Source organism: Salvelinus namaycush, chromosome 7, assembly GCF_016432855.1.
Source record: "Salvelinus namaycush isolate Seneca chromosome 7, SaNama_1.0, whole genome shotgun sequence".
In the NCBI taxonomy this organism is placed as follows: Eukaryota; Metazoa; Chordata; class Actinopteri; order Salmoniformes; family Salmonidae; genus Salvelinus; species Salvelinus namaycush.
In genome coordinates, this window is record NC_052313.1 from 22441024 (window position 1) to 22467603 (window position 26580).

A 26580-nucleotide genomic window follows, 5' to 3' on the forward strand; every position below is an offset into this window, starting at 1 on the left:
AAGTGAAAATGCTTGGGTGTTTGAAGGTATCCTAACATAATAATATTCAAAACCAGCCCACAATAAGATGTAGATACTATAATTTAGTTTAATCTCAACTGTATGTCATTTTTATCAATCCATTCCTGCATATATTGGTGGGTTAAAAAGCCCTGCATGATCATCAATGTCATTTTCGCACAAACAAAATACACAATTGTGTTTTACCATGACAGCTTTCCAGTGTTAATGAATTAAATAAAGCCATACAAACTTTCCTCTTCGTTTCATGTCTTCTGCTATGTTTACAGTGAAACCTAACAGTACCACAAAATGACACCAAGAAAAAAAACGTATATTCACAGATGTGCAATATTTTATTGAGCAGGATCTGTACAGTACACAAAAGCTGGGAGGACATACTGCAGCAACATAACACCGTTAGCCCTGAGGCCTGAAAGATAGTAGACATCCCGATTTACAGCATAGTTTTTCTCAGCAATCTCACTCAAATACATTCACTTACGTCACTAGGAGGGCACTGCTTCGTTTTTAGCTACTTCCCATTAGGCCAAATGCTGCTGGCAGCTTTTACTTGCAGTGCTAGTAGTGGTACTAGAGTCTGAGTACATTTTGTTACATATTACTTACAACTGTTACACCTGTTTAAGGATTACAAGGACTCGCAAATAAACTGATCACAGTGGAGACAACTGTGCAATCGAAAGCAATATTTCTAGGAAAAGGGGAGGTTAAACCACATCTAAATTGGAGGTTTCCCTCACAAATCCGATGCATATAAAAAAAGTCTAAATGTGTAATTTTACACAAATGGCAAACATGTATCATAGTACTTAAAACTATGTTCCAATACTGCAATTACATTCTACAGTACTTGGCTATGTAACTACCTTGTTAATACAGGTTTAAGCTCCACATAATGTAAATAAAATCTAAAGTAATAAAACAAGATGGGTCATCTCTGTTAAAATTGATGTACAGGGTGGTATATGGTTAGCTACACAGTGCATTGGCAGTCTATGCCATAGCACCACGCTTCAGTAACACACACATTTATCTTGCTATAACAAGGTTGACAAACTTGAAAGAAATGCACTCTTTGCATGGGTGAGAGTTCCTGAGTCTACTCAGTCTCAGTAAAGCAGTTCCTCAAATACAGTTGGGCCAAAGCGCTTATAAACATTATTTTGAATTATGCCTCAGTGTAAGTTCAACAGTTAGGTGTATTAATATATTCCTTTTTTTGTGTGTCTACAATAACTCTTGGACATTTTCCATGCATTAGCAATGAATTACTGCTGCTCTCAAATGAAAATTGTGGGGAAAATAAATCGAATGAATATATTTTTATGTAGCACGTGTGTATTTAATAATACTATGAATGGAGTGGATTTATATAGAGCTTTTCCAGGTGCTCAAAGTGTGTTACATTGTACATTTATTTATTGTCATGATAATCTCTACTGCAGTTATTTCTGAAACACTGCTTGCTATACAGTTTGTTTTGTGCCAGAGGTTTATTCCGACCACTATGTGGTCAATTACATCATGATTAAATGGCCAGTCACTAAGGCACTATGACAACTGAATGAACGCTTAAACAATAGACAGAAAAGCAAAATATGCTGTACAGTAAGATAATGTAAAAAAACAAATCTAAAGAAACCTGGGTTGACTCACTGTCTGGCAAAAGCATTGAAGTGCAAAATTAGCATGGGAATGCTGCAAGAGGGCATGTGCAGAATCTAATCATCGCCATACCACCCTCACTGGTTTCAAATTGACATTTCTATTGGCTAACATGGTTGAGGATGGCCAATATGTTACGCTAACATGGTTGAGGATGGCCAAGTTGTTACGCTAACATGGTTGAGGATGGCCAAGTTGTTACGCTAACATGGTTGAGGATGGTCAATATATTACGCTAACATGATTGAGGATGGCCAATATGTTACGCTAACATGGTTGAGGATGGCCAATATGTTACGCTAACATGGTTGAGGATGGCCAAGTTGTTACGCTAACATGGTTGAGGATGGCCAAGTTGTTACGCTAACATGGTTGAGGATGGTCAAGTTGTTACGCTAACATGGTTGAGGATGGTCAATATATTACGCTAACATGATTGAGGATGGCCAATATATTACGCTAACATGATTGAGGATGGCCAATATGTTACGCTAACATGATTGAGGATGGCCAATGTTACGCTAACATGGTTGAGGATGGCCAAGTTGTTACGCTAACATGATTGAGGATGGCCAATATGTTACGCTAACATGATTGAGGATGGCCAATATGTTACGCTAACATGATTGAGGATGGCCAAGTTGTTACACTAACATGGTTGAGGATGGCCGATATGTTACGCTAACATGGTTGAGGATGGCCGATATGTTACGCTAACATGATTGAGAATGGTTAATATGTTACGCTAACATGGTTGAGGATGGTTAATATGTTACTCTAACATGATTGAGAATGGTTAATATGTTACGCTAACATGGTTGAGGATGGTTAATATGTTACGCTAACATGGTTGAGGATGGTTAATATGTTACGCTAACATGGTTGAGGATGGTTATATTGTTCATAATTAGATTTTGTTTGAGAACTCCAGACAGGAGTATGATTGTTGTCCCTGCTAACTGGACCAGTATATTTGTAAAGTCATATGTGCAATGATAATGCGTTACCATCTCTGGGTGAGCCAGCCAGCAGGCCAGCCAGCCTAAGTAGTTACCTTGACCGACGATGATAGCCTCTTTGGTTGGAGCCAGACAGTATAAAAGATGTCTCATTGTGAGTGTCCCTCTTGGACTTCACCTCTGTACATACACGTACAGAGGGACTATCTAGCACCGTGGTCAACAGTCAAGTTTCCAGAAGATGATCTGCTTGTCTTCGCCACCTGTGATCACCGTGCTACACTGCTCGTTCATCCACATCGCTGTGACTGCACCTGGTCAAGGCCGAAGAAAAATTAAAGATTAAGAGAAATTTATTCTGCACATGTATACACGAGGGCCTGTTTGAATGATACCAGATTTAATTGAAGCGTACTGGTATTCATTTATGCCGTTTCATTTGTGTTTTGACATTTTAGTGATGATGTTTGGTGTACCTGAATGTCCAGGGATCCTGGTGGTCACTTTGTTGCTTAGCAGGTCCAGGACCTGGAGGTGTCCGGACTGACCGCCCGACAGGACCGTGTTCCCGTCCCAGCAGAAACACCTGTCCCCAGGGACATGGTAACAGTCAGGCAAGGGTCATTATATTTGTGTAGATGCACATTATGAGCCAGAGACGAATGAGGATACAGGCATAGTAACCTGTTCCATTCTGGCCCGTCGCCTCTGTTCACAAATCCAGGGTTGGATAGGTGTAAGAAATATGGCAGAAGCCCCACTCAGCTAATTAAAGGGATTCATGAGGCTATCACCATATTGCTTTACCCGGTAAGTTCCTTCCAGATCTTTCTGAGCAGGGACTAAAGGAAGTTGCCATGGACTGAAATGGAAGTGGGACAGCGTGGGTGTGGCCTTACCGCTGCTCCTCATCAGCTTGCACAGATGAGATCATCATGCCTGTCTGGACGTCGATTACCTTCAGACACGAGTCCTCTCCTACACTCAAGATGTGTCTGCTGTCTGTGAAAATAAATAAAAGCCTTTGATAAGTTGGCTCAGTCATGTTTCGTGTATATTATGCAGAGATAGCGAAGGTGTAGAGTGAAAGTGAGTAATTATAAACCCCATTGACAATAACCAGCAGACATCATCATTCATTGTATTACTCTAGTACAGTTATTCCCAAACTGTGGGTGGAGTCCTCAATGATAAGGATTAAACTACCAGTAAACATTTGTTAAATGCTCCCATGTATAGTCCATACTGGGACTGAGGGATGTATTAGTTAGTATTACATACGTACCAGGACTAAAGGCCATATCGTGGATCTTTCCTGAATGACAGTGGACTTGATGGAGTTGTACTGAGCTACTGGTATCCCAAATGGTGGCGGTTCCATCCTTAGTCCCTGACACCAACAAAGTACCCGCTGGGTTTAGGTTAATAGTGTTCACCTGGAAATGGAGAAAACATAGGTTAGGGTAAGGCTGTTGGACAGAAAGACTCAAACAGATCGCAAACAGTAAAGTCATTTCTGAGAGACACGTTAGCATCATGTGAGGTGATAGGCAGGCCCTTACCCCCGCTTCGTGTTCAAACTCTGCCAGCAACTCGAATTGGCATCTCTTATTATTCGCGATATCGACAGAGTCACATTGCCAAACCTTCAATAGAAATATTAACATTCATACAGGCCTATTATATTGTCAAACAGCTGAATTAGAAATGAATTAAGCAATATAAAGATCATTTGAAAAAAGGCTATCATTTTACACCCATGGTGTTCATCATCAAGATCATGATGTGTCCCTAACCTTGACTGTAGAGTCCCAGGATGCAGTGTAAAGCTGGTTGTCCTTCCAGCACATCTTACTGATGGCATCATCATGGCCCATCAACGTGTCCTGACGCCTGCCAAATGGTATCGAGTAGAAATACCTGGGGAGGAAGAACACTGGGTGTGAATGGATGTGATGAAATAGTAATGTTGTGCTGACTGGAATAGGCCATGTTGTGATGAATAATGTTAAGATAATGGTCAAGTGATGAACTGAAAATGCTCACACATTATTGTCCCACGAGGAGCAGACTACGGCCTTATCCTCTGGTAGCATCAAGCACGACGATAATGCCTGCAGGAATAAAATGCAGAATACCAATTCATACTTTCATCTCATAATAATGGAAATGGTTTCACAGTAAAGGGGGCGAGAGGGGATAACATTCTGCTCAGTACCATGTTGGAGAAGGACATGCTTCTCTGCAATCCATTAGACTCTCTGGAGAACATCTTCAGTGTCGAGTCTGGAGGAGACAAGTACTTTTAGTCTTTATCAGACTTCAATAGCAAATGATACTCATAATAATTGGACATTAATGTTCACATGGAAAGGCTCAGCAATATTTGAATTCACCATATTCTAAAACATAACCAAAGTTTACTTTACAAGCTGATAGGTTTTCCAGACCTTGTGATGTTGTGAAGACAGACGACGCGGTCCGAGTCACTGCGATGCCTGTCACAGCCCTGTGTTTTTGCAAGGAGTGTATTCAGTCAGAGGTGATCAAGTTGAAAAGTCACTGTCCAATAACAGGGTGAACATATTTTAGGGGCGGAGAGAAAAATGACAGTTTAAATTCTCACTCACTCTTTATGGATTTTGTGGGTGGACATCAACTTGAGTTTAGCTATGTTGTTCCAAGCCAGTCTCCTAGTCTCTTCGGTTAGGTCTTCAAAAGAGGAGTCCTCACTGGTGGATGCTAAAAAAAAAGAACAACGGATTAATTAACATTACACCTCCAAACTTCAACAACTGGCATTTGCGATTATATCGCGAAAGCAAAAATGTTGAGTCTGACTGGGAAAAGATTCAACAAACCGACATTTTGCAATGTCAGTATTTGATTGACTGTCTGCCTGTGAGTACAAGTGAGTGAGTTTGTTCCCTGTGCTTGTCTGTCGGTCAGTGTGTGGGTGAGGGTGTTACCTGGAGAAAGCTCGTTGAGGGGTGTGTTTACACTGGGTGTTCGCGATATGCTCTGGAATCTGGGTGTTATCCTCTGCGGGTGTGGGGTGGTGAACAGTTGCGTCGGGGTTTGCCCAAACTCCAGGATCTGAATCAACATAGCAATCTTCTCATTGGGGTCCTCTATACTGTTCAGAGGGAGAGAACAGAGAAGGAAACAGTATTTCATCAATCATTTAATCAGTTTCCTGGATATGTCTGAAATATGGAGAGGTGGATAACACTGAATGGTTAACACTGAATGGTTTCATTACCTATCACAGTCAATGCCACCCTCATATGTCAACGGATGGAACACTGCCAATAAAACCAGGGAAATCAACATCATTACATCACACCCGTATTAATTAAAAACAACGTTTCATCATCAGGCAAATGGATACTCAGTCTCTGATAAGATCTAGGGGTCTTGTACCATTGTGGGCTGCCACGGCTTCACTTCCTTTTTGCTTGAAGCCAAACACCAGGTCGATCCACTCGTGCAGGTGTTCTGACACGTACTGACTCTCCAGCGCTTTCTGACTCTTCTGAAGAAAATCACTGGCATCTACATCATACATACAGGAGAATAATGAAGATAAACAACACACACAACCAAAATAATATCACTAAAAATATAACACCCCAAAAATGGTTTCCCTGTTGTAGTTGTTACCTGCAGCCCATGGCGGAAGAACTACATCTTGAACCGAGCTTCCACCTTGCTTCTTTCCCAAATCCAGACTAAGGCAGTTTAGCAGAAAGCTGGGGTCATTCCCATAGAAGTCTGGGATCAACTGAAACAGATGGTTGACGAGGACACATCCACATGTGACAGAAATAATGTGCAAAGGGAGATTTGGTATTATACAATTCTGATCATTATAAAAGATTTTCCATTCAAGGTACTTTTTACCTCTTTGAAGTCAGTTGCACCCTCTAAGCAATTTTTCCACGTTTCTCCAATGCTGCAAACACATTAATAAACCCATGTTCAACAATATGGCATGGTTGATTCAGTCAAATATTGTAAACCTAATTGGCTAACACTTTACATTAAAGCTGCAATATGCAACTTTTTGTGTGACCCGACCAAATTCACTCAGAAGAGTGTGTACAGATCTGTCATTCTCATTGAAAGCAAGTCTAAAAAACGGTAGTTCTATACACACTATTTCTATGCTTCCCATTCTTAAGTTTCTTTTTTTGAGTCTTTTACGTTTGGATTTGTACACCAGCTTCAAACCACTGAAAATAAAACATTTTTGCATTATGGAAAGATATTTCACAGTGGTTCAGATGGTACAATGATTCTCTACACTATACTTGCTTGTTTTGTCACAAACTGAAATTATGCGAACTATTCGAATTTTAGCAACCAGGAAATGGCGCAGCAATTTCTGCATCTTTAAATTGCCCCTATTACTATGTAACTACACAGCAACAACTGCAGTAACATAGTAGTTCCACAATTGGAACAAGAAATGTGTAATTACACATCTACTTGCTGAAGGTTATTCCACATGTGTAATTACTGATGCTATTGCACATTTTCTTGTTCCACTGTGTAACTAACCTTTTGTAATTACACATTTGAAAGTCAGCTCTGAAATACCATGTTGCTAACTCAAACCAAAATCTGATCTTGTTACATGTGCCACTACCAACGAATCCACATGTAATACAAAGGTTGATAAATAGTCTAGGACCTTTACCAACCTGTGTTAGTACGTTTTACTAACTAATTAGTACATTTTACTAATAGTTATTGCTTTGAGTCTGGAATATGAATCTTTGTCAAATCCATAAGAGTCTAAGCCCTGTCTAAGCCGGGGGAGGGGAGGGAAGTACTACTAAGCTATATGGAATTGTTTTAAGAAGGTCATACCAAGCATCCTTTTGCGATCAAAAAAAAAAAAAAGTAAGACCCCTTGAAGTATCCCAAAAATATATACAAAAAATATTTGATTTAAAAATTGATTTGGCCTTACTGCTACACCACATGACCAAAAGTATGTGGACAGCTGCTCATCGAACAGCTCATTCCAAAATCATGGGCATTTATATGGAGTTGGTCCCCCCTTTACTGCGATAACAGCCTCCACTCTTTTGGGAAGGCTTTACCCTAGATGTTGGAACATTGCTGCGGGGAGCATTAGTGAGGTCGGGCACTGATGTTGGGCGATTAGACCTGGCTCACAGTCAGCGTTCCAATTCATCCCAAAGGTGTTCGATGGAGTTGAGGTCAGGGCTCTGTGCAGGCCAGTCAAGTTCTTTCACACCGATCTCGACAAACCATTTCTGTATGGACCTCGCGTTGCACTTTTTTGTCATGCTGAAACAGGAAAGGGCCTTGCCCAAACTGTTGCCACAAAATTGGAACCACAGAATCGACTAGAATGCCATTCTATGCTGTAGCGTTAAGATTTCCCTTCACCGGAACCATGAAAAACAGCCCCAGACCATTATTCCTCCTCCACCAAACTTCACAGTTGGCACTATGCATTGGGGCAGGTAGCGTTCTCCTGGCACCCGCCAAACACAGATTTATCCGTCAGTTTGCCAGATGATGAAGCGTGATTCATGACTCCAGAAAACACATTTTGTTACGTTACAGCCTTTTTCTAAAATTGATGAAATTAGGCCTCCCGAGTGGCACAGCGGTCTAAGGCACTGCATCGCAGTGCTTGAGGCGTCACTGTGTCGCAGCCGTCCGCGACCGGGAGACCCATGAGGCGGCGCAATGCACGCTGACACGGTTGTAGTGTTTCCTCCGACACATTGGTGAGGCTGGCTTCTGGGTCAAGCAAGCAGTGTGGCTTTGCAGGGTCGTGTTTCGGGGGAGAATAAATGGCTCTCGACCTTCGCCTCTCCCGAGTCCGTATGGGAGTTGCAGCGATGGGAAATAAATATATCTAAAATAAAATCGATTAAATTGAGTAAAAAACTATCTACACAATAAAAAAACACTGAAAAATCACAGACCCTTTACTCAGAACTTTGTGGAAGCACCTTTGGCAGAGATTACAGCCTTGAGTCTTCTTGGGTATGACGCTACAAGCTTGGCACACCTGTATTTGGGCAGTTTCTCCCATTCTTCTCTGCAGATCCTCTCAACCTCTGTCAGGTTGGATGGAGAGCATTGCTGCACAGCTATTTTCAGGTGTCTCCAGCGATGTTAGATCAGGTTTAAGTTCAGGCTCTGGCTGGGCCACTCAAAGACATTCAGAGACTTGTCCCGAAGCCACTCCTGCATTGTCTTGGCTGTGTGCTTAGGGTCGTTGTCCTGTTGGAGGGTGAACCTTCGCCCCAGTCTGAGGTCCTGAGCGCTCTGGAGCAGGTTTTTATTCAAGGATCTCTCTGTACTTTGCTCCGTTCATCTTTCCCTCAGACTAGTCTCCCAGTCCCTACCGCTGAAAAACATCTCCATACATGATGCTACCACCACCATGCTACCACCACACTTCCCGTTCATGTGCCTTTCCAAATCATGTCCAATCAATTGAATTTACCACAGGTGGCTCCAATAAAGTTAAAGAAACATCGGAAAGGATGATCAATGGAAACAAGAAGCACCTGAGCTCAATCTCGAGTCTCATAGCAAAGGGTCTGAATAATTATGTAAATAAGGTATTTCTGTTGTTTCTAAAATTCAAAAAAACTTTTTTCACTTTGTCATTATGGGGTATTGTGTGTAGATTGATGAGGGAATTAAAAAAAAAAAACAATTTTAGAATAAGGCTGTAACGTAACAAAATGTGGAAAAAGGGAAGGGGTCTGAATACTTTCCGAATGCACTGTATACTTCCATTCATTTTTTCAACTGGTACCAGGGGACCTTCAGACGAGTCTCGTGATGCCTGTGGCGTCCTAGAGCAAAACAGTCTCACCTTTCCATAGAGGGGTCATATTAGTGTGTAGCCCAAACTCTTTGGATGCTACAGGCAGATCGGCTTTACCGACTTCAGACGAGTCCCAAGACGTTTTCGTAGAGCAAGTCTCATCTTTCAAGAGTAGGCCAAACCTTCAATTTTGTGAGAAGATCGATTTTAGGGATGTCTCATGGTCTGACAAACACCGCTCTAGCTCTGTCACCTTTCACCACAGATGCGGAAGTGCAACATCGGCGGATGTGATGGACGGAGATGCATCCAAAGCAAAAAAAACATCTTAAACTGACAGAATTCTATGGGGATTTTTTTATTATGCTAATTTGATGTTTGCGGGGGAGCTGACATTGACTCTAAGGGGTCCTGGGTAAGTACATTGTAAATAGACGTACAGTATATCCTTGTAACAACATTGTAATTACAGAGTTGGTTGTTAAAGATAGTTACATTGTAGTACAATGTTACTAAAAGGGTTACACAATTTCCTCCTGTCTCCTAATTTCTCCTGGTTAGGTTATTGTCTGCAATGGTTGTTACACTGTAACTACATAGTACTCTGAACAGAAATAAGCACACATGCAATAATTTCAAAGATTTTACTGAGTTACAGCTCATATATGGAAATCAGTCAACTGAAATTAATTAATTAGGTCCTACCATATGGATTTCACATGACTGGGTACACAGATATGCATCTTTTGGTCACAGATACCTTACAGAAAATGGGCCATTACATTGCTTTTATATTTTTGTGTAATAGCTATGTAATAGGTGATTTTTACTTCTTTAAATGAATAACCAAAACTGGTGACATTAACTTTCTCGGGCAGAACTAGAAGCAAGCTACTAACCTATTGAACATGCGGTCTGCATTGTCATAGCGGCCATTTTGAAGACACAGCATGTGTTCTGGGGCTGCAAGGGAGAAGATGGTCAGAAAAAATAAATAGTATGTCATGTAAGCCTTCTCAGAGAGTACATTAAATAACATAAAAGCTTCCTTTTGAAATAACCACACACACAGTGGCAATGTATGTACAGTCAAAAAGTGGTACTATATGTCAAACAATATAAGAAGGCGTTGACATACCTACTCTGACTAAGTAGAAAAGCACATAGCCTGGAGAGGAGTAATGACTGCCGTACATGAAACAAGGATCAGGCATGTCTCTGTACCGGGACTGTAAGGAAGCGAGAGATGCACCCTAGTTAGAACATTTTATTGTGGTTTTACTCGGGGTGCAAATTTCAGTACATTTTGCTGCCGACTAACCAACCTTTACTAACAAACGGTCACATTTTTTCCCAACCAGTAAAATTATGTGACCAACAGAAAATACTTTGCATGCATGTAAGGAACTGACATTTTTCATTAAGAGCTTAATGAAAACATGCAACAATAGCAAGCTTTATGTTTTACAGTCAAAAGGATATAGCAGCAACTGCTGTAATAATGCAGCTAATTAAACGTCATTTTCAAACATTTGCCAAAATGCTATTTGGGGGGGAAAAAACTGTTCTAAACTGCATACCTAATGTCAGCGGATCCATATGTGAGAGAGAAAAATATATATTAAAAACATAGAATGAGGGGGAATCTACAAGGAACAACTAGGATGGGGGTTGCTAATATGACTAGGATTGTGCCTTTGGCTTTTGGACAACGAAAGAAAGTTGATATAAAAAACAATAGAACAGGAGAGAAATGCTGGTTAATGGCACGAGGAAGTCTTTATAAAATAATTACCTCCATGTTTCTATGGATGGATTTTGGCTAGGCTACTTTGAAGCAAGGTTAGACATGCCTCATTATTTGAAGTAGAGTAAAACATTCAGGTTTCCCCCAAAAATTCCTCCTCACAATGTAAAGTTGTAGGTGACGTGCTGATCACTTGCCTACCGTTGACTACAGCCTATGCAATCAAATAGCGAATGGGATGCACGCTTTAATTAGATATTTTTAAATCGTTGCCATCAAAACAGTTTAGCACGCGATTGCATTTAGAATTGTAATTTGTTGCGCAATGACTGGGCTTACAAAAGCAGGCTTCACTCCAGTACCAACTTTTTGAGTAACTACTCTCGAGCTGTCTGACAGGTGGTAGGCCATTCCGCTCCTCAAACTATGCTCTGTATGCTGTGGGCCTGTGATAAATAAGATACATAACGACTAATGAAAATACACACTCGCCAATTTCATTCCACAAAATTATGCAAATTAACCTATAGACCGATAAGAATGACCGGTCAAATTTATTTTCGGCAGCTAACCGATTAACATCCCTAGGTTTTACAAATATCACGTATTTAATCCTATTTTCTAAACTGCGGCATATCAGTCCTGACTCGAAGGGGGAAATAATGCAAGGGGTCATTGAGCCTGGGACAAAGGGTAGTCTCACCAACAATCTCTCTAGTCTCTCTTTATTCAGCGCTCCCACAGGCTTGCTCAGGTCACGGAAAGTTGCGGGGTTCATCATATCTGAGACAGAATCAAAAGGATCCATTACAAAACAATGACCTACTAACTATGGAACCACATGTTGGTGTTACTACAGTAATTACAGTGTTACTACACAGGTATAGAGCAATTCCAAATGAATAGGAAAGATGGACAACATCCAAATATGCTAATATACAACAATGGCTCAAAATATTTCAGCCCGAAGCTACAGCGCTACATGATCCCAATGTACTCCAGTCCGTCAAATTTCTGTCTGTCAAAAGGTGTTACCCAAAACTAGACCTTGCGCCCCACTCACCAAGCTCTGTGCTGTTGTAGTCAGCGATGATCCAGGGGAAAACGGGGTACTGAGACAGATCGTTGCCGCTGCGGTCAGCCAGGTTGTTGAGGTGCAGAAGGTACTGGTAGTTACTGAGGTGACCCCGCTGCCACTGCAGCATGTAACTCTCCGCTGTGTGTTCCACCATGTGGTTCTCTGCGAGAGGGAGAGAGACCAATCAGGAATCTGGTATGTTTATATGTCATTACGGAATGCAATCCAAATAGCACCTTATTCCCTATAGCGCAGTGCTTTTGACCAGGGCCAATAGAGGTATTTATGGTCTCACCAGGATCAACTCAGAGAGAAAGAGCTGACGTGAGGTCTTCCTGCAAAATGTGTTTGTATGTTTGCTATGTAACTTGCTGTGTGTTACTGACCCAGAAACGTGGCGATGTAGTAGTAGAGGTCATTTCTGTCACTGGTCTTGTAAAACTTCAGATAGATGTCAGAGCAGAAGTCATTTTCAGTACAGAATACCTCCAGCCCCTGATCAAGACAGAGTGAGTCAGTTAGTTTGGGAGGGAGAGAAAAACACATTATAGTTGGGGAAAGAGCATCCTCAGGCGTCTACATTTATGGAACTAAACGTGGTCGGGGTATGAAAAAGCGGCATAGTCTGACTAGTTAGATCAACATGATGCAAATATTTCAGATTAATGACTTGAAACGAATACAACCACTACTCTTCAGGTCACTAGATAATAACCAGAATGAGAAATTAATCGGTTTCTACATTGCTCGGTTGAAAAACCTCCTGAGCATCGCACTCACCAATGGCCTGAGTCCATGCCTTCTCTTATAGATTTGTTTCACTCGATGGAGCTCGATCCGGACTACCTGTTCCTGAAACGAACATTGTGGAAGAGACAGAAACCAGATTGTATCTTCACAAAATCCCAACAAGGAAGGTATTTTCCATCTTAGAGAAATCGCAATTAATAATAGCAAACTGGCATAACATGTGTACGTATGGATAACTCACAGGATAGCCATTGAGTGGTTGGAAGTAGAGGCTTTGGTCAGTTATACACACGTGACCAGGGTTTGTAACCAATGGAGTGACCATCTCCGCCTCGCATTCCATGTGTGGTATTTCTGAAACATTCTGAAAGCTGAGAACCCAAAAATATTGTATTATATGCATTTTAATCTAACAAACCATACATTGTGATATATATTGTAGCTAACTGGAGAGGAATTAGAAACTCAGTGCATTATTTAAGTATTTCAGTATCACACCAAGGTTGTGACTAAGAGCTTATTCTCATATTATTTAAGTACATACCTGTTCTTGTCAAATGAAGTTCTTGCCAATCTGGATTGTAAATTAGCAGCAATCTAGAAGCACAAAAACATAAACTGCTTACATGTCCTGTATACAACAATGCTGTGGTAAACAGGGGAGCTAAATGGGTTTGAAACTACTTATTCAACAGTTCAATCCAGTTCGATGTACGGTATGTAGACAAACAATATTCTCAGTTGCACGATAAAACCATCTGTTTTCACAATGTTTTGGTACTTCTAGTGTTGCAGTTTTGTACAGTTATGACTTACCATTGCAGTCTGGTCTCCAAGCTTGTCCAGACAAGAGGCCCTATGCAGCTGGAGAAGTGGATGAAAACAATTAATGAGAACAAGCAAAAGCTGCATTACGACATGGAAGGCAAGCACTTTCACGGCTGTAATAATCCGGCTATGGTACCGTTACATACCTGAAGTAATGTTTGGACAACATCCTCCGTTTTACTGAAAACTTCCAGATGGAAGAGAAAGGTACTGTCTCCCTATTAGAAATGGTTTGAAAAGTCATACAATGTGCAAAATTATCAATTTTCCTACAGCTGTTGATTATAAATCATGTCATGTTTATAAAATCGGACATATGGACAACCTGCATCACAAATCTAATTGACATTTCATGTACTCACCCTTTCAACTCTGTAAGGTGCAACCACATTGTTCTCTTTGATAAGGTAAACCTGAAGTTAAAATGTGCATTAGATTAGTTGTACTAAACATATTTATACAGAATAATGTCAGCAACATTCTATGACAAAATGTTGGTAAATGTTCCTTAATTAAAATGTAAACACTTTAATTAAACACACCTGTTTGCATAAAATGGTGAGGCCAGCTGGTTTGCTCCTATAAAAAATAAACATTCAAATCAATGAAGTTGTCATCTTATTGGTTTATGTATGTGGATAAACCCAGTTTAATTGCAAATTAAATTCGACTTACTCATTAAAAGGATTCTGGTCCTTTTCTTCAACCGCTTCAATCTTTTTGCAATCTCTGAGAGGAATCTGGTGGAGGTTAAAATCAGTATGAATGAACGAACCGATGTACACTATTTATAAAGCAACGATCTGGTCGAGGATCAGATCCTCCTATCCATTCATTACGATTTTAAAGGCAAAACTGATCCGAGATCAGTGCTCCTTTTCGATACATTTTGTAAATACGGGCTCTGAGCTCCATTTGAGTAAATCCTCCTTGGTAAGTGGTGCTGTACTACAATGCACAAAAACACACCTTTAAAATGGGCTCCACATGGTCCTCAGGTTCAAATATGATGGATTTGGAGCATACTTTGAGTGACCCTCTGATCTTTCTGCAAGGAGTAAAGAGTATCAGTGCTGCTACTACTGTGCTGCTATCCACCATGACTTAGATAGGGGATAGAATTGGGTGGACCTGTCAGTCAGTCAATTTCAGACATTACCTTTTTTTGGCTGAACTGGTTGTCACATGATACACTGTGTGCTGTTCAAAGTAATACTCTTCCAGGTCCAGCAACAAGAGAGAAAACCTAGGGGAAACACCGAAAAAAAACAATGGCGGTGAAGAGCTCCTTCAATTCAGACATTTTAGCTGCATTTTCACACAGAACTACCACATGTTTGAGGTCATGACTCAAAAGAATGACCTAGAATAACCTCAACTACATTTTTTTCTGTGTCGCATAATAACATTAAGTTCCAATTGATTTGCCATTTGGGCAATGCCATTGGCTATAAGGGATGGTATGGTGCTGGACAAATGTAAACCACTTTCAAATTCATAGATGGGGCTATGGATGCAAGGACTGACAGTCCATTATATCAAAATAATAGTTTTAAACATATTTTGAATCCGATTGTTTAGTTTTTATAGCAAAAATATATATAATGGAATAGGCCTATAGTACACAACCTAATTTGAGTTTATGGCGGGGGAAGATAGCTGTACTAAGGTCATGAAGCATTTATCAGTTATATTCTTACAGAATCAGTAGGTAAACAATGAATGCAACAAATGTAGCGTAATTATCACAGACTGTACATTAAACTTAATTCTAATGTCCTGGAAAAATGTATACATTGTTAACATCTCGTCTACTCTAGTACACGTGTAACAATGTATCAATTTTCTTCACTACCAGACAGTCAAAACAAACAGCATCTACGGTCAAGTCATAAAATAGACTGGCCTACAAACACGGAAATCCCAGGATCTCAATTGCATTTCCTTGCCCGAAGTCAGACCTCTGTGCTCGGTCAGGCTTGTCAGCACGCGCCCTGGCAATTTCCAAGACAACATTAGATTGCACAAATCTCTTCCAACACAACCCCATAGGAAGCCTATAATGTTTTCCAACTACGAACCTTTCTTTCGATCGTTCTTTCCTCTTTATAAAAGCCATCACTGCACACCAACCATTGCATATGTGAGATGTTGTTGTAGCTAATGCCGCGTTCAACACAACTGGGAACTCGGAAATCTCTGACTTCCGACTTCAATGAGTTCAAAACAACTGTGATCTAAAAAATAAAAAAAACGAGCTCTGACTGGGAAAAATCTATTTGAACGGTCATCCAACTCGGAAATCCAACGTGGGAATTGGAGAGCTCCAACCTTCCGAGCTGAAGATCGCTGACGTCATGATTTGACTTTGTATTTTTCCGAGTTCCCAGTTGCTTTGAACGCGGTAAAAACACGGAAACTCACTGCGACAGAAATGACGAAGCAAGCTTTCAATCCGATACCAGGAGCGAGATAGGTGGAGGTGGTCCGAAATTGAAAAACGTTGTTTTTGAAACGCAATAGAGCTCGCCAGCGTGTAGTCCTAAAACCCGGAAATTAGTTTTATCTAGTTCATTCAGCCATCCCTATGGGACAAACTAAAAAGAATAGGGTTTTGGAATAACCGCCGAAAATAAGGTCTGAGGTTAACAGGTTTAGGAGAATACGTCTTATACGTTTTGTTATATGAGATAATAGCAGTCAGTTAACACGAACTTCATGAATTATGAAGCCTTTTTTATTAACATACATAACTCAAAAATCACAAAAAGTGATGTTAGCTGATCATCTCATATAAAAAAACGTGTAAAATCTACTAAGCCTGGGTTTACCACATACTTTATTTTCAGCGTTTATACAAAAACGCCATTAATTTTCTTCATAGACTTTGTCCAGCGAACCATCTAAATGGGCATGGTTGATATATACAGTTGAAATCGGAAGTTTACATTCACTTAGGTTGGAGTCATTAAAACTCGTTTTTCAACCACGCCACAAATTTCTTGTTAACAAACTAGTTTTGGCAAGTCGGTTAGGACATCTACTTTGTGCATGACTCAACTAATTTTTACAACAATTGTTCACAGACACATTATTTCACTGTATCACAATTCCAGTGGGTCAGAAGTTTACATGCACTAAGTTGACTGTGCCTTTAAACAGCTTGGAAAATTCCAGAAAATGATGTCATGGCTTTAGAAGCTTCTGATAGGCTAATTGACATAATTTGAGTCAATTGGAGGTGTACCTGTGGATGTATTTCAAGGCCTACCTTCAAACCCAGTGCCTCTTTGCTTGACATCATGGGAAAATCAAAAGAAATCAGCCAAGACCTCAGAATAAAATTTGTAGACCGCCACAAGTCTGGTTTATCCTTGGGAGCAATTTCCAAACGCCTGAAGGTACTACGTTCATCTGTACAAACAATAGTACGCTAGTATAAACACCATGGGACCACGCAACCATCATACTGCTCAGGAAGGAGACGCATTCTGTCTCCTAGAGATGAACGTACTTTGGTGGGAAAAGTGCAAATCAATCCCAGAACAACAGCAAAGGACCTTGTGAAGATGCTGGAGGGAACAGGCACAAAGTATCTATATCCACAGTAAAACGAGTCCTATATTGACATAACCTGAAAGGTCGCTCCTCAAGGAAGACGCCACTGCTCCAAAACCGCCAAAAAAAAGCCAGACATCATCTCCAAACATCACATTTCAAAGTGTTTTCCATGCTCATGCTGCTCTGTATTGTTAAATTTATCCAAACTTAAAAGTTTTAAGTTACGGGTTAAGTTTAGTCACTCATTCTGAATGGTTAAGGTAAATGTCATGTAATGGATAAAATGTCTATATTTCTCTGTTTTAGAATTACTTTCTTATTAGGTTCTATATTGATGTGTGCCCGATGCCGCCCCTCATCTCAGATTCTCTGCTAGCTGTGCAATATCAAGTGCACCTATATGCTTAGTGTTTCAAAACGATCAATTGCCTACAAAGTGCATGCTTGGAGAACCACAGAGCAAAATTATATTTCTAAGACCACTGCTGGGATGTAAATAAAACTAGGCTGCATTACACACTGCAATGGCTATTCCACCCCTGAGCCCGGGCCTGCTCTGCTCTTGCTGATCAAAAACAATTTTTTGTGCTGCCTAACCAATGGCTGTGCTGTGTAGGCCTACCGCGGCATTTCAGGAGGAGAGTCAAAGGCTTCTTCTGAAAAAAATGTGGGATTAGGACTAGCCTATGTTCTGTTCGAGAAGGAGAGGGCGAAGATGAGAAGGATGGACTGGAGGTCAACTTTGATAGCTTGCTACTACTATAATTGATTTTATTAAAAACAATATGTTTCTTGCCCATGACGTAGGTGTCACTGGTGTAGAGAGGAGTAGGCAGTCACAGGTTTAGAACTACTGAATTTATTTACACACCATAGATCAAAGCAGGACAAAACCTTAACGCTGTTGTGCTCAAAATATATCTTCATAAATAAAAAAGCACAGGGCAAACCAAAAGTACAAAATATAAAGTTCTCAGGAAAACAAATAACATTTACAATGACCGACAAAGACAAATGGCAGGGGGAATATATATATATATACACAGTGATAGAGTGGGGATTGGAACCAGGTGTGTGTAATGATGACGAGACAAGTCCAGAGTTGATGAGTGAAGGTCATTTGCCAGCAGTAGGTTCGGCAGCAGCTAGAAAGCCAGCGACGCCGAACGCCTGAGCTGGACAGGAGGGGGAGCCAAAGCGAAGGCTGGTGAGACAGTACCCCCCCGAGGCGCTGCTCCAGCAGCAGGGTGCCACCAACCTTTGGGGCGACCCTGGAGACGCGGTGAGGGTCGGTCAGGACGACGCCTGTGGAAGTCCCAAATGAGAGAACGATCCAGGACATCCCGCGCCAGAACCCAGCACCGCTCTTCGGGACGTACCCCTCCCAGTCGACCCGGTACTGGAAAAGCCCCCCACGATGCTGTGAGTCCAACAGGCTGCGTACAGAGTACGCCGGGGCCCCCTTGACATCCAAGGGAGGGGGCGGTGCGTCGTGGGGTCCAGCACTAGCCAAGGGACCAGCTTCCACCGGCCTGAGGAGAGATGCATGAAATGAGGGTGAGATACGGTAATTGACGGGGAGCTGTAATCTGTACGTCACCTCATTTACTCTCCTCAGGACTTTGAACGGCCCCACAAACAGCGGGCTCAGCTTCCGGCAGGGCAGTCGGAGGGGAAGATCCTTCGTAGAAAGCAATACCCTGTCACCGGGGTGAAAGACCAGGGCCACACTGTGGTGACGATTGGCCTGCGCCTTCTGCCGGCGGACGACGCGGTGGAGACGGGTGTGCGCAATGTTCTATACCTCCTCGGCACGCCGGAACCAATCGTCCACCGCAGGAGCCTCGGTCTGACTCCGGTGCCAGGGCCTGCTGATAGCCTAGAACACACTGAAAGTGTGTGAGGTTAGTGGCAGACTGACGGAGGGAGTTTTGTGTATATTCTTCCCAAGGCAGAAACGCAGCCCAATCCCCCGGCCGGTCCTGATATTAACTACGAAGGTACCTACCCAGTTCCTGATTTACCCTTTCCACCTGCCCATTTGATTTGTGTCGGTACCCGGAGGTGAGGCTGACAGTGACCCCCTGTCGTTCCATGAAGGCCTTCCAGACACAGGAGGTGAACTGAGGTCCCCGGTCAGACAAGATGTCTTCCGGGATCCCGTAGTGCCTGAAGACGTGAGGGCCTCCACGGTCTGCAGGGCCGTAGGGAGACCAGGCAGAGGAATCAAATTACAAGCTTTGGAAAACCAGTCCACAACGACCAGGATGGTGGTGTGCCCCTCCGAGGGGTGAAGGTTTGTGACTAAGTCCACAGAGAGATGGGACCAGGGTTGTTGTGGAACCAGCAGCGGGTGGAGTTTGCCATAGGGGAGATGTCTAGGTGTCTTGCTCTGTGTGCAGGTGGAGCAGGAAGTGATGTAAACCCGGACATCCCGGGCCAAGTTGGACCACCAGTACTTGGCGGAGAGACAGTCGATAGTACGAGCTATACCCGGGTGTCCCGACACAGGTGCGGTGTGTGCCCAGGCGAGGAGACGGTCCCACACGTAGATACGCCCCTCGGGACAGTGGGCAGGTGAAAGTTCCTGTCGCAGGGCTCGATGGATGTCCACATCCACACGACAGGAGCCACAATGCGGGACAGGGGAATAATGGGTTTCACTTTCTCCCTCCGATCCTCTGTGTCATGCACTCAGGGCAACGGATCGACCTTAACGTTCTTTAATCCCATCCGGCAGGAGGGTAAAGTCAAACTTTGCAAAGAATGGGGCCCACCTGGCCTGACGCGGGTTCAGCCACTTCGCTGCTCGAATGTACTCCAAGTTCCTGTGGTCCTTCCAGACAATGAATGGGTGTTTAGCACCCTCCAGCCAGTGCCGCCATGCTTCAGCGCCTTCTTGACGGCCAACAACTCACGAACACCCACGTCATAATTCTGCTCCGTGGGAGACAGCCTCCGTGAGTGGATGTAGTTTTTGCGGCACTCCAGTGCTTTGGGAGTGAACAGCCCCTACTCCAACCTCGGAGGCTTCCACCTCTACGATGAAGGGCAGAGACGGGTGGGGAGCTGGGAAGGTGGTGGTGTAACCTGCAGTTGGTGTACAACCCGGAGCACCTCGTCCATGGCAGTCCCGAGGTGCTCCAGGCACGAGTCGTGGTGGCTCCGCCAGCAGAGAGGTCGGGATGTCCTGCTGCTTCCTGTTTTCTTGGGTCAGTCATTCTGTCACTGGTGTAGAGAGGAGTAGACAGGAGGCAGTCGCAGGTTTAGAACACTGAATTTATTTAAGCACCAGTGGTCAGAGTGGGATGAAACCCAAACAATGTTGTGCTCAAAATATATCTTAAACAAAAAGGCACAGGGCGAACCCAAAGTGCAAAATATAAAGTACTCAGGAAATAGTAGGAGAGATTCCTCTCAGGAAAATAATCAACATCTACAATGACCGACAAAGACAAATGGCAGAGGGAGTAATTATACAGTGATAGAGTGGGGATTGGAACCAAGTGTGTGTAATGATGAAGAGACAATTCCGGAGTTGACGAGTGAAGGGCGTTTGCCAGCAGTATGTTCGGCAGCAGCTTGAAGGCCGGCAACGTCGAACGCCTGAGCTGGACAGGAGGGGGAGTCAAAGTGAAGGCTGGTGTGACAGTAGGCCTATTTAATAGTGTATAAAAGCCCCTTAGATATTAATTTAGAATCCTCTAAATTTAATTGATCTGCCAGTGTTTTCATTTAGAGATTCCGGTAAACTCTTTGATGGTTCCTTTCATATGTCCTACCAATTATTATTGGATTATTTACCATGCAACCACTTGTTCGGTTGGCTTTCTTGGAGGGGATATTTGTGCGTTTCTTTACCAAATGTAAGTCCAAACAAATACTTTTATAGTATTCCTGTTGCCATTGTTATATGTAAATACAATAAATGTGAATGTAGAGGGGTAACTTTCTTCACCAGTTCTCATACCATTTTGCACAATTATGTAATTAGCATACCAGCTGGAGTAACTAATGTTAATTCTCGAGAGGAATTATGGTGTTAATTTTCTCTTATTGTAAATTGTGCATAGAGATTACTGACATTACTGTTTAATGTAATATTGTTTATTGGATTTACATTGTAGCAATTTTCTATTTATTTTATCCTGTTTCCCTCTGTACACAGACCACATGTATACCTGACTGCATGGTTACATGTCAAGTCTCGGGCCAAGCGGAACGCCAGTCGAGCCTTCAAGTTGTACCAGAAAGAGGAAAAGAGAGCTAAAGAACAGCGCCCACCTTCCCACAACAAGAACAAGTCTGCCACCGTCCTCTACAACACAGACCAGACTACTGAGCTTTCAGAGTCCTCAGCTCCGCAGGAAAGGAAGGCATCCAAGGGCAAAAAGCAGCCTAAACCATACTGCCCTTTCTGCAAGAACCAAGAGCACTACCTCAGTTCTTGTGAGAAGTTTAAGAAGCTCTCCAAACACTAAATAGCTCAGTGGGTCAAGGATAAAGACCGGTGCTGGCGGTGTGGGCGAGGACACCAGCCAGATTCCTGCACCCTAAAGAAGCCGTGCAACATCTGCAAAGACACCTCCGACTACAGTCTACTTGGACCGACCAAATCACTCTGGCCGTGTGATGCTAAAGGTGGTCAAAGTCCGGCTCCACAATGGTAACAGACACCTCGAAACCTATGCAGTCCTAGATGACAGCTCAGAGCGTACCATTGTCCTTCCCTCTGCTGTTCAGCAGCTGGCGTCCCTGATGCTTAGGACTGTACATCAAGAGGTGGTGCAGTTAAAATGCCACTCAGTCACTTAAGTTTTCACCAGTGTGCAACCCGTCCAAGCAGTTCAGTATAACCAAACCACTGCTGATGACCTAGACCTCGCAGAGTACTCCTACCAAGTGGAGGCTTTGCAGAAGCATTACCAACACCTCCGAGGTCTTCCCCTCAAGACTTTCCCCAAGGCCAGTCCCCTGGTCCTGATCGGTTCAGATCACCCCCACTTGCTGACACCAATGGAACCGGTGTGCATGGGCCCTCAAGGTGGACCTGTTGCAGTCAACACAACACTTGGTTAAGCACTCCAAGGGCCTTCCAACTCCCCGTCCAATTCCGGCAAGGAACATCAGTGCCTGTTCACTTCCACCATCTCCTGTTCAGATGGCCTCTTCTGCCATGAGGAGAAGCTGTGGCATATTGATACCCTGCCTTACCTCAACAAGAAGATGGTGACCCGGTCCAAGCAAGATCATGAGGCTATCCGCACCCTTGAGACTGACGCCGTACATGTGACTGCAGGAGATGTTGCACGCCACTCCTCTACTCCGAGTTAAGGACTCTCCACGCTTGAAAGTACCAAAGGAGGCAGTCTTGGCTCACCTGAGGAGTCCTGAGTGGCGTTTACCCAAGAACCCAGAGCAGGTGAAGATCTACTGCCAAGAAGTTCAGAAGCTAGAAACTGCAGGCTATGTGATCAAGTTCCCCCAAGAAGAGGTTGACACGGAAGAGGAGTCCTGGTACATCCTGCACCACAATGGAAAGAACAGGCTAGTGTTCAACTGTTCCTTAGCATACAAGGGCCAAGTTCTTAACAAACTCCTCCTAACAGGACCCACCTTGAGACCTTTACCTGCTTGGCATCCTCCTGAAATTCAGGCAGCACACAGTGGAGACATCTGTGGAGACGTCAAGGCCATGTTTCATCAAGTGCGCCTGGTACCCCAAGACCGAGGCCTTCTCTGATTCCCGTGGAGGGATCTGAAGAGTGACCAAGGACCAGATGTCTACGAATGGCAGGTTCTCCCTTTTGGCATGACCTACAGCCCCTGCTGCGCCACATTCACCTTGCAGCAACATGTGTGAGATCACAAGGATGATAACGAGGATGTGCTACAGATGGTGGAACATGCCTTCTACATCGACAATTGCCTGCATAGCCTCCCTGCATCCCAGGAAGCACGCCAGCTGGTGAACAAGACAAAGACTCTGCCTGCCACGGAGGATTCGAGATCTGTCAATGGGCGAGTAATGTCCCGGCCATTGTTGAGCATCTCCCTAAAGAAGCCAGATCTGTGAGCGCAGAACTGTGGCTCTTCCAAGACTGTGTGGACCCTGAAGAGCCCACATTAGGACTCCGCTGGCACTGCCCTACAGATACATTGGGGTACAAGTACCGCCCTGTGGTGGAGCCGACGCCCACCATGAAGACCATCTACCGTACTCTTGCCCGCCAGTACGAGCCCCTGGGATATATCATCCCCTACACGACGAGAGCAAAGATCCTGGTACAGGAGCTCTGGAAGAAGGAGAGGGGATGGCAAGACACCATCTTACAGGCACCCCTATTAGACCAGTGGAAGGAGTGGGAGCGTAAACTTCCGACGCTGTCAGAGGTCGTCATCCCTAGGTGTTATGTCCCTCCAAATATAGACAGTGCCATAGTGACCACCAACATCCACATATTTTGCGATGCTTCAGATAGAGCCATCTCCTCACCGAGGACGACCAAGGACAAGTACATGTCTCATTTCTCATGGCAAGAACTCGTGTGGCACCCAAGCACCATCTCTCAATACCCCACCTGGATCTCAGTGCTGCCCTGACTGGAGCACAACTAGCTCGTCTTCTGCAAACTGAGCTTACTTTGGAGATCCGCAGGACTACCCTGTGTTCAGATTCAACAACCGTCTTATACTGGCTGCAATCGGAGTTGTGACGTTACAAAGTGTTTGTCGGTACCAGAGTTGCTGAGATACAATATCTCACATGTTAAGGAGTGGAGATATGTCGACACTGCTAACAACCCAGCAGATGACATCACGAGGGGGAAAAACTCTGGCTGAGCTAACCTGAGTGAACCACTGGACTCAAGTTATTGAACTCACAATAAGCTAGATTCGAGTAATTTATATTTTGGTGCTGATACTTGAAGCAGCAGCTGCAGCACAATCAATCGGAAATGGACAGCTCATGGTGCTGAAAGTAGGCAAATTCGAGTAGGCATAACTCATTTAAACCATCTTAATGTTAATTAGACTTTTACTAACAACAAGAGGGCTGTGTGTTGATGGCTATTTCTTCCTATGTAAGAATTAAGAGGTAGGCCTACCTGTTTGACAGATTAAATTAGGTTATAGGCTGCTATATCCATAGATTTGTTGGTCAATTCCTCCACCCACTATGCACTCTTTAAATAGCCTACATTCCTGTCAGTGAAGGGCTGCTAAGTTATAACTAAGATTCGAATTCGAGGGGGTATGAGAGAGTATGCCATAGGTCTACGTTCTATGAAAGAAAATGGCAAAAAGCACAGGCCTAACCCTTGTTAGGATCCGATTACATAAAGTGATCTATAACAGCGCTTTGGTCTGTGATGCTTTATGCTAGAAACAAGCTGTAAAATATCAAATCAAATGTACTTATAAAGCCCTTTTTACGTCAGCAGATGTCACAAAGTGCTTATACAGCCTAAAACCCAAAACAGCAAGCAATGCAGAAGCATGTAGGGAAAGATCCGACTCTGATGCATATGGGGATATCATTGTTTAGTTTCTTTGTCATTCAGAGGCTGAGCTACAACCTATAACCGAGGAGACAACATTTTTACTTTGCTTGGAAAGTAATCTACTTCTGTCACTATCAATTGATAAGCTGTTCGTATTCTGTACAATAGAAGATGTTTAAACCCAGACAGCTTTTAGGGAAACACTTGTGACCTTTCGTTAGATTAAGCCATGGAAGAAGAGTAGCCAAATCCAAACTGGTTTACCTTGACACTTTTTTTTGGTGCATTCACGGTTGAGCTCGATTAACGCTGATTGGCTACTTATTTTATACTGTTTTTGTCAAGGGAGGTCAGATGCTCGCTGGCTTCCCTTGCCTTCAATGCTACGGCCAGCAACAATGGCATACTTGTTTGGACCAGACAGCATCAGATAGATGGCATACACGTAGTTGCTCGCTCGGATGCTTTCTCCCAGTGGCTGTTCTGGGGGGGGGGGGGGGGGGGGGGCAGTGCCCCTGTGACAACAATTTTGGACCCCCTCGTGGCCCCCCTAAATGTGGAGTATGAAATAATTTTTACATTACAAATTTTTTGCTATCGTTCTTTTTTTACATCCGTTATTAGACAGTGGCAACGATGATGATTATGAACATGGTCTTTTGCCTGCTAATGCCTGCAATGCAGTGAAGAAAACGATGACAACAATAACGTCTAATGTAACTGGCCCCTCTAACAGTACAACTGGCCCCAGCTTGGCCCCCCCAGTTGAAATGGTCTAGAACCACCACTGCTTTCTCCTGTAAGATACATTCAGTCTCTTGCAAATTAAAGGAAAATGATTCAACAGAGGAAAGATGTATTCTTTTTTATTTGTAAAAAGTAATTGGGAAGCATGGCTACCCTTTGCATCCATGAATACACGCCACTGGTGGAAAGGTAGGCCTAACTCTTGAAAGTACCATGCTCTCCTAATGTCTCAGATTTAAATATTTTGCGAACAGGGACAGTTTTGTTGCAAACAAGACACACTGATTTGGCATTGGAAAAATATGATAAGATGAACACAGGCCTATCTACTTGTCCATTCTTAGCCTGTAATTTGTGTGGTTTGAAAAAATATTTAGCTAGTATGTAAAATTACATAGAATTGCATGAAATATATACAAAAGGCGATTTTTTTCCCTTCTTCTCGGACCTGCAAATACGATGATAGTCATGCAATGATTTTACTATAAAGATCCTACTACTTTAAACACCATGGACCTACTATAAAGGTCCATGGTGTTCTGCGAACCATCAACCTTCTGGCCCGCAGCCCTGCGCAACATCAAATTTCCTTCGTTGCCATGTAATACATACAGCTTGAACAGTTTCTGAAACTGCATATACAGCCCTGGTCTGTCCAAGAAGTGAGGGTAAAAGGTAGACATGTTCTCCACATGTTTTAATTATTACTTTGGGTATAGGGGAGGGTCACTTGTTTTTTTTCTCTCAAGCGTTCAGGGAGGGTTTAGGTAAAACATATTTTGCTGAAGGGAGGGTCATCCATTTTAATTTATCCATGTAACCCATATTATAAATAACGTTCACTCCATAAGGGTAAAAGTTTGGAATAGGGTTAAAATGGTTCCGAA

General features: G+C 43.0%; 1 protein-coding gene across 2 annotated transcripts; it reads right to left on the reverse strand.

Moving 5' to 3' along the window:
* Positions 1 to 337: 337 nt before the first annotated feature.
* Positions 338 to 16314, reverse strand: nsmaf (neutral sphingomyelinase (N-SMase) activation associated factor). Of its 2 annotated transcripts, XM_038997762.1 has the most exons (31): positions 15962 to 16314; positions 15040 to 15126; positions 14850 to 14928; positions 14556 to 14620; positions 14423 to 14459; positions 14243 to 14293; positions 14027 to 14098; positions 13869 to 13916; positions 13597 to 13649; positions 13294 to 13423; positions 13083 to 13154; positions 12689 to 12797; positions 12288 to 12464; positions 11928 to 12007; positions 10616 to 10706; positions 10377 to 10440; positions 6552 to 6603; positions 6312 to 6432; positions 6072 to 6203; positions 5911 to 5953; positions 5618 to 5784; positions 5279 to 5390; positions 5099 to 5157; positions 4867 to 4934; positions 4695 to 4762; positions 4445 to 4568; positions 4211 to 4294; positions 3934 to 4084; positions 3548 to 3650; positions 3125 to 3234; positions 338 to 2962 (listed from the first exon to the last, which is right to left on the reverse strand). In XM_038997762.1, the coding sequence occupies exons 1-31, from the start codon at positions 15997 to 15999 to the stop codon at positions 2868 to 2870; spliced, it is 2742 nt and encodes a 913-aa protein (XP_038853690.1). In that variant the 5' UTR covers positions 16000 to 16314; the 3' UTR covers positions 338 to 2867. The 2 variants fall into 2 exon arrangements, with proteins under 2 accessions (XP_038853690.1, XP_038853691.1); XM_038997763.1 differs by lacking the exon at positions 4211 to 4294.
* Positions 16315 to 26580: the final 10266 nt, after the last annotated feature.